At 67.4% G+C, this 8,056-nt stretch overlaps 3 protein-coding genes across 3 annotated transcripts in view; 2 read left to right on the forward strand and 1 right to left on the reverse strand.

Annotated features, from left to right (window-relative positions):
• Positions 1-3,412: 3,412 nt before the first annotated feature.
• GADD45B (growth arrest and DNA damage inducible beta) lies at positions 3,413-4,960 on the reverse strand. The gene is made up of 4 exons (XM_065748858.1): positions 4,768-4,960; positions 4,582-4,683; positions 3,939-4,152; positions 3,413-3,585 (listed from the first exon to the last, which is right to left on the reverse strand). The coding sequence occupies exons 1-4, from the start codon at positions 4,803-4,805 to the stop codon at positions 3,472-3,474; spliced, it is 468 nt and encodes a 155-aa protein (XP_065604930.1). The 5' UTR covers positions 4,806-4,960; the 3' UTR covers positions 3,413-3,471.
• Positions 4,961-6,259: 1,299 nt separating this feature from the next.
• Positions 6,260-7,410, forward strand: LOC136056456 (cocaine- and amphetamine-regulated transcript protein-like). Its single transcript, XM_065748658.1, has 3 exons — positions 6,260-6,702; positions 6,921-7,040; positions 7,123-7,410. The coding sequence occupies exons 1-3, from the start codon at positions 6,355-6,357 to the stop codon at positions 7,228-7,230; spliced, it is 576 nt and encodes a 191-aa protein (XP_065604730.1). The 5' UTR covers positions 6,260-6,354; the 3' UTR covers positions 7,231-7,410.
• Positions 7,411-7,837: 427 nt separating this feature from the next.
• Positions 7,838-8,056, forward strand: part of LOC136056464 (F-BAR domain only protein 1-like) — a 4,645-nt gene continuing 4,426 nt past the window's right edge. Inside the window, 1 exon segment of the mRNA XM_065748668.1 lies at positions 7,838-7,970. Within this exon segment, the coding sequence (XP_065604740.1) occupies positions 7,838-7,970 (133 nt within the window).

Below are 8,056 nucleotides of genomic sequence, written 5' to 3' on the forward strand. Positions count from 1 at the left end.
GCGGTGCGGTGGGGAGGGGGAGCGGGGCAGGGGGAGCGCGGAGCACCGGGGGGGGGGGGGGGGCACTGGGCCTTCGTGGGGGGCTGCAGCCGTCGGTTGGCAGCCCCCCCCCACCCGGGCTGTGCCGCAGTGATGCGTTCTGTTCTCGAGGAGGGAGTTTCCTCTGTCCTTAATCTCGTACAGCTCCAGCCTTATTTTTCTACTCCGGATTCTTCCTCTATGTTAGAGACCAGTGCATGGTGCTATAGCCGGCGGACCAGGGCCCCCCCCTCCCCCCCCCACAGCCCTGCCCGCCCCCTGCCCACCAACAGTGCTCTGCCCAGGGTGGTCCAGGCGGGTCCGTATGGGTCCATACAGGTCCATATGGATCTTTGTGAGCGTGTGGGTCCATATGGGGCCATGTGGGTCTCTGTGGGTCCATGGGTTCGTATTGGGCCCATATGGGTCCGTATTAGGTCCATATGGGTCTGTGTGGGTCCATGGGTCCATATGGGTCTTTGTGAATCCATGAGTCTGTATGGGTCCATAAAGGTCCGTGTGGGTCTTTGTGATTCTGTGGGTCCATATGGGTCTCTGTGAGTCCATGGGTCCATTTGGGTCCATATGGGTCCATTTGGGTCTGTGTGGGTCCACGGGTCTGTGTGGATCCAGGTGGTCCATGCAGATTTATGTGGATCCCTCTGAGTCCAAGCGGGTCCCTATGGGTCTGTGGTGGTCCATAGGGGTCCGAATGGATCTCTGTGGGTCCGTATAGGTCCGTATGGGTCTGTGGGGTTCCCCATGGGGCTCCATATGGATCCCTGAGGTTCCCATCCCCGCTGCACACCCGCTGGTCACATTGTCCCCGCAGAGCAGTGCTGTGGGGTTGGTGCAGTGGGGCGGTCGATGTCTCCTCCCGAGGTGGGAAACTCCTCTCTCTTTTCCCCCCATCTCTTTCCCCCCATCTCTTTTCCCCCCATCTCTTTTCCCCCCGTCTCTTTTCCCCCCATCTCTTTTCCCCCCGTCTCTTTTCCCCCCATCTCTTTTCCCCTCTCTTTCTTCCTTTCCTTTCCCACCTTTTCCATTTCCTCCCCCCGTCCCTCAGCGCCGATCGTTCCGTGGACGTTTCCGTATCGCGCGGCGTTGCCAAAAAGGAGAAACCAAAAACCCAACACCACCTCCCCCCCCCCCCCAAAAAAAAAAAAGTCACTTTTCGGGGCCTTTTGCACTCCCCCTCCACGAATAGGGGCGGGGGGTGGGGGGGGTCCCTCCCCCCGGTGTCCCTTAACGCATTTGCTCCATGGGAAGAAGCCGCATCCGAACCTTCTTTGATTTCTCTCCGCTCTGTGATTCCCATTTTGCCAAAACTCCGCCGGCGGTGCCCAACGCCGGCAGTGCTGGGGGGGGGGGGAGGGGGGGGAGGGGAAAAGGGAGGGGGTGGGGGGGCGAGGGAAGGGGGGGTACTCCCGCTGTGTGCCATAGAGGTTGAGTATTTCGTGGAGTCGTGGTTGAGAAGTGAATCGAGAACACAATAAACGCTCACTTTTCATTTGATGGGCATCGGATATTGGGGGGGGGGGGGAGGCAATGGGGGGAGGGGTGGGATGGGGAAGGGGATAGAGGTGGGGGGGGGTGGGGAAGGGGATGGGATGGGATAGGGATTGGGATGGGAATGGGATGAGGTTGGGAATTGGGATGGGAAAGGATGGGGATGGGGATTGAGATGGGGATGGGATGGGGAAGGGTGGGGGTGGGATGGGGGGGTTATGGATAGGGAAGGGGATAGAGGGGGTGGAGATGGGATGGGATGGGATGGGATGGGATGGGATGGGATGCGGATGGGGTGGGATGGGTGGGCACAGCAGGAGCTCAGTGTCACTCAGCTCTGCAGTGTGGGCTGTGGCACTGCTGCACCGATGGTATCACCCCGGGGGGGTTCAGCCGCGTCCCGTTCCGGAGTGGGGGCGGCCGCCTCCCCCCGCTTCCCGGCAGTGGGACCCATGGGGGGGGGTGGGGGGGTGTGGGATGGGGGGAGGATGGTTCATGTACGGCTTTCCTGGACGGCGGCCGCACCGCGGGAGCTTGGCGGCCGTGCTGCAGCTGCCGCCGCGTGCCTGGGATGGCTGAGATGCTTCGGCGGAGCCCACACAGCGCTGGGGGGGCCGAGCGGGGGGGGGGGGGGGGGAGGTGGGGAGGGATGGGGGGGCAGTGTGGGAAGCGTGTGTGTGTGTAGGGAAGGGGGGGATGTTGGCTGCGGCCGCCCCATTGCCGCGTGCCCCGTGAGCTCCCGGGGCTGTGTGCCTCAGTTTCCCCACTCGCGGTTTTGGAGTGCGAGCGGGGCGGTGTGCCCCCCCCCCCCCTTTCCTCCCCCACGGGTCGGACGTTTCCCGTGGAAACTGTGCGGGCGTGGGGATGGAAAAGGCGGCGGTTCCCGGGCTCAGCCCCACTGGAAAAGTACCCCCCCCCCCATCCCCCATCCCCCCGCCCCCCCCGGGACACTGACTCAGCGCTGCCCGACGCCGCTCGGTGACAATGGGAACGGCTCCACGGGGTCACCGGAGCTCCGCGTGCCGCTGACTCAGCGCTGCGATGAGTTTGGGGGTTCTCAGCCGCTTCTCCTGGCGACAACGGGGACACCCCGAGAGGGAAAGGACACTGTGCGTGTACCCCTCCCCCCACTGTGACCTCTGCAGGGACACGGCGTCCCCGGGCAGAGCCCCAGTAGAGAGGTGTCCCCCCCCCCTCCCCTCCAGGAGCGCACTCTGGGTGTTACCGTTGCCCCAGAGGGGTTCTGGGTGTGGGTGGGGACACCCCCTTCTCCCACAGCCCCGGGGCTGCAGGAGAGAGTGCTGAGGGGGGGAGGGGGGACTCCAAGTATAGGGAGGGGAAGGCTGTGTGGGATTTCCCAGTGCTGTGTCCCCCGCCTCCATCCCCACCCCAAAAACCACCCGTGGGGGAAACCATCCCCACCCCAAAAACCACCCGTGGGGGAAAACGGAGGTGTGGGGGTGGGAATAAAGGCAGACAGACATGGGTGAGGTCGGAAAGTTTATTGAGAATAAAAAACAAAGACCAAAAGAACCAAAGTTTTCGTTCTGAAATGGGTACGAGATGAGACTCCGTCGTGGGTTCGGGGTCGGTTTGGGGTCAGGGCCCCCCAGTGGCAAAAACAAACCACCACAACAACCAAACAGCGTCCCACCTCCGTCCACGTCACCGCCGCCGCGTCGTCCCCACCTCCGTCACCAAAGGGACCGAGCGCTCCGCGGGCACTCCCCCGGGACCCCCCCCCCCAAAACGGGGAGACCCCAAAACGGGGAGACCCCAAAACGGGCACCTCCACGCCCCACGGCTGCCCCGGGCACGGCCCCACAGCTGCTCCCACTGCTGCACTCCACGTTCTCCTCCGCTTGGATGGGAAAACCCGCTGGGTGCTCGGGGTGCCGGGGCTCTGCGCTCCCCCAGCTCTGCTCCGCATCCCCGGGGCCGCGCTCAGCGCTCCTGGAGCTGCACCACTGGGACCCATTGGTTGCGGTCGCGGCTCTCGGCGCAGTAATTCGCCACCTCGGCCAATCCGTGGCTCTGCCACGCGTCCGCCTGCGGCGTCTGCGGGGAGAGCGCAGCCATGGCACACAGTGCACGTGTGGCAGGGCACCAAGCCTGGCTGTGGCATCGTGGCACTGCCATGGCACTGCGATGACAGTAGTAGCAAAATGACCGCGTGGCACAGGGACATGACAGCGGCACCATGGCACAGCAGTGGCACTGTCACGGCACGGTGACGTGACCACGGCACGATAACGGCATTCAAATGGCACTCTGGCACAATGATGGCACAACAGCACCCTGGCATTCACGTGGCACCACGGCACACGCTGTGCCACCACCACGCGGCTCCCAGCGCTGCATCCCCACGCCCACGTGACTCAGTGCCACCCGCGTCACCGCCGCTCTCTTACCGTCACCAGGAGGCAGTGGAGGTCCCGGGGCTCCGCTCCCGGCGCGGGGTCGCCCAGCACGGCCGCCAGGCGCCGCATGCCGGCCACGCGCACGATGTGGATGTCATTGTCACAGCAGAACGCCTGGATCAGGGTGAAGTGGATCTGCAGAGCGATGTCCCCTTCGTCCTCCTCGTCCGTGGCCAACACGCACAGCACGACGCTGTCGGGGTCCCTGCGTTGGGATGGGAGGGGGGTTATTGGGGGAGGGGGGGCGATGGAGACCCCCCCAGAGCTGAGCTGTTCCCACCGTGGGGTACGGGTAGGGGTGAGTAGAGCCCTCACCCCCCAACCCCCGAGCTGAGATGCCCCTACCCATGGGGTACCGATAGGGGTGGGCGCAACCCCTCCCCGAGCTGAGCTGTCCCCACCGCGGAGTACAGATAGGGGCGAGGAGAGGCAGATAGGGGTGGGCGCAGCCCCCCCACTCCACCTCCCACTCCCCACGTTGAACCCACACCCCTCTATGCCACCACGCACACCCCACGATCCGAACCAAACCCACCGAACCCCCACACCGCCCGCCCCCAACTCAACCCCCCTCCCCGAAAAGCAACCTCCCCTCACTCCTCGCACCCCCCCAGCCCCCCCCCCAAGCACTCACGCGTTCAGCAGTTTGGCGGCCTCGTATACCCCCACCGTGAGCCGAGCGCTGCGCTGCGCTGCCGCCAACAGCCGCTCCACCGCCGCCCCCACCGCGCGCATCCTGCGGGGCACAACGCGCTCAGTGCGGGGCTCAGCAGCGCCGGGAACCCCGCACCGCCCGGACCCCGCACGGCCCCGCACCCACCTGGGGCTGTCGCACGGCAGCAGCTCCTCCAGGGTCATATCGCGATATAATCCAAAGGACGGGACGGAAGGCTTGCGAGAGGTAATCCGAGCCCCTGCCGCCGCTGTCACGGCGTCTCTGTTGTCGTGATATCCTCCGGCGGGATACGCTCTGTCGCGATATCCGCGCTCCGCGATCGCTCTGAGCCGCCTCGAGCTCCGCCGCCGCTCTTATACCCCCCCGGAGCGCCCCGCCCCCGCTCCTCCCATTGGCTGCGCGCGTCGGGAGCGCTGCGGGGATTGGTGCGCGGCGCGGGGATCCCACGTGGGGTGCGCGTGGGAGCGGGGAAACCCCCACCCCGAAACTGTACCCCCCCCCCAAACGTCTCAACCCCCCCCCCCCATCATTGCCCGTAGTGAGAATTGCGCGGGGGGGGAGCGGCGCATCGGAGCTGTGCGATGCCATGGCGACGTGGGGGGGGATTTCTGTGCCGCTCCTGGGAGGGGCACCGCACCCCGTCCCTGGTTGGGGGGGCACGCACCCCATCTTCCCCCCTCTCCCCCCCCCCCGAGGCGCCGTGGCCGCTCCGCGCGTTGGGCGCCCCCTGGCGGCCGGAACTCCGCCGCGCCGTTCCTCCCGCAGCGCCGCCCGCTAGGGGGCGCCAGAGGCACGCGGCGCTCCGCCCACCTCTCGCTGCTCCCGCGGCGCCCGATGGGAAATGGAGGCGCGGCGCTCCGCCCCTTCCGCTTCTGGGGCGGTGGTGGACTGCGTTACCCAGAGGGCATCGCGCGCGCGCGCGGGGGAGGGGGCGGGGTTTGGGGTCACGCGTGGGAGCGGTCAGGACGGACTGGCTGTGTCCCGGGGCTCTGCGAGGAGCCCGGTGAGTACGGAGCCCTCACGCTCCTCGTTCTCGTGTCGCTCTCATCCCGCTCTGCCCGCAGCCGGAGCCCCTCCCCCACTGCAGGAGGAGGAGGATGGACCTGCGTGGGGTGACCGTGGAGTGGGCTGCGGCTGTAGGAGCCCTCCTTGCCTCCCCACTCCTCCCCCTCTCCCCACCCACTTTCTGTGCTCCAGGGCTGTGGGCGGAGGGGCCCCCGCATCCCCAGGGGGGGAATGGAGGACTTGGAGGAGTCCTGCCAGCTCAGCGCAGCTCCCTTGGGGCACACGTGGGGAGGACTGTGGGGTGTGCAGGGCCGTGGGGGGACACCAGGGGGGTGCGGGGCTTTGCAGCGATGCGGGGGCCGTGGGGGAGGCTGGGGTGGCCGCAGGAGCACCACTCACCTCTGCTGCTTCCTTCCAGTCAAGCTACTGGCACCGCGCGTCTGAGGGTGGTGAGGAGGAGGAGGTGGGGAGCGGCCTTCCTCCCCCTGCAGGTCCGTGTCAGAGCCCTCCTGGGGCCGTCAGTCTGTCTGCGCATCTATTCCTGCTTTTCCGTTGGAATAAAAGTGGTTTGTGACACATACAGCAGTGCTGGGGGGGTCCTTCCAGCCTTCCCCGGGAGGTGCAGCCCCCCCACAGCTGTGTTTGCTCAGGGAATTGGCCCCGGCGCTGTGCTCAGGGTGGACATAGCACTGACGTCCATTCTGTGGCTCATACACATCCCAGGGGATGGCTGTGCCAGGGATGGCCCCCCCCCGGGGTCACCACAGCGGCTGTGCTGGGGGGAGGACACCCTCTGGACAGACTGTGGGTGGGGAGGGAGACCCCTGCAGACAGGCTGTGCCTCCCTGCCTGCGTCAGTGGGTGTTTGCCCACCACCCACGGGCTGTGTGGGGTGGGGGGATAAAGGCAGCTGAACCCCGCAGCTGGGGGGGGGGGGGACACGCACGCTGCAGTGGGAGCATGGGCACTGCGTGGCTCTGCCTGCTCTGTGCAGCCAGCACCGGCCTCATCCCGCTGGGCACGGGGGGGGAACCAGGGCTGTGGGCAGCCCCACGTCGCGAGGAGCCAGAGCTGGTAGGGAACCGAGAGCTGGGGCTGCACGCGCCCCTGGTTGTGGGGCTGGAATGTTCCCAGGGTTTTAGGGAGGGGGGGGTTCCCTGGTTGTTTTCCTGCGTTGGAGTCTGGGTGCTTTTTGGGGGCTTCTCGCAGCACTTGGGTTAGATAAAGGGATGTCCCAACGGGACGTGGGAGTTGGCGGCTTTCACCTGTTTGTTCTCTCTCTGCTCACGGAGCTCCTGCCCCGCGGGGCCGATCCCAGAGCAGCGGGTGTGGAGGCGCTGCAGGAGGTGCTGGAGAAGCTGCGGAGCCGCGAGCTGCCCCCGGCAGCCAAGAAACCGGGCAGGGTGCCCCCGGTAGGGCCAGGAGCTGGGGGGTACCGGGCGCTGGGGGGATGGGACGCACCCACGCCCCATGGTGATGGCTGCCGTCTCACAGTGCCTTCTCAGGGAGCCCTGTGCCGTGCGGGTGGGGGCTCGCTTTGGGAAGCGCTGCAGCTGCCCCCCCGGCACCGCCTGCAACTTCTACATCCTGCAGTGCTCCTAAGAGCTGGGGACGTCAGGGACACCAGGGATGCTGCCGGCTCGGGCTGTGCTCTGTGCTGCGGGAGGGGGGGGCCGTGGCTCCTGGCCCCCTCCCCACGCGGAGATGCACTCCTCTCCCCTGATCTGAGTGCCTCCACGAACCCCTTGGGGGCCGCATTAAACCACTTGGACTCGTGGCCGCCGCCTGCTCTGCTCTTTGGGGGTTTCTGCGACGCCGCCCAAGCAATGGGGCGGCAGTAATGGGGTGGGAGCAGTGGGGACGTAACGGGGCTGCGCATCCTGGCTCCCTCCTTCAACAGAACGTATCGCTCGTGCTTCCAACGCGCAGCTCAGACTGCCCAGGGGCTGCGGCACAATGCAGCTGCCCCCCAACCCCGCGTTGCAGCGCACCCCGCAGCCCCCCAAGCACCGGGCCCCACCCAGTGGCCCCACCCCGCCATCGCCCCTTTAAGCCCTCCCTCCCGCCGCGCCCCCGCCTCCCTCTCGCCCCGCGCCTCGCCCTCCCATTGGCCGTCGGTGACATCAGTGGGCGGGGCTCGGGCGGCGGTGACGCGAGGTGGGCGTGGCCTGGGTGGGGGTGGGCGGCGCGGCTGCGGGGGGCGCCGAAGATGGCGGCGGCGGTGGCGGCGGTTCCTCCCGGTTCCGCCGCGGGGCCGCGCCGCTTTTCGCTGCTGGCGATCGTGGGCGGCGGCTGCCACCGGCCCGGGCTGCTGGCGGCCGCGCTGCAGCAGCTGGAGCGAGGTGAGCCCCGGCCTCGTGCTGCTGCTCCCCCCCCCTCCCCTCCCCCCCCCTTCATCCCCCGGGCCGCGCTCCGCCCTCCCCGGCTC

Source organism: Cyrtonyx montezumae, unplaced genomic scaffold (assembly GCF_038088225.1).
Source record: "Cyrtonyx montezumae isolate F1298 unplaced genomic scaffold, pur_monq_1.0 scaffold_51, whole genome shotgun sequence".
Classification (NCBI taxonomy): Eukaryota; Metazoa; Chordata; class Aves; order Galliformes; family Odontophoridae; genus Cyrtonyx; species Cyrtonyx montezumae.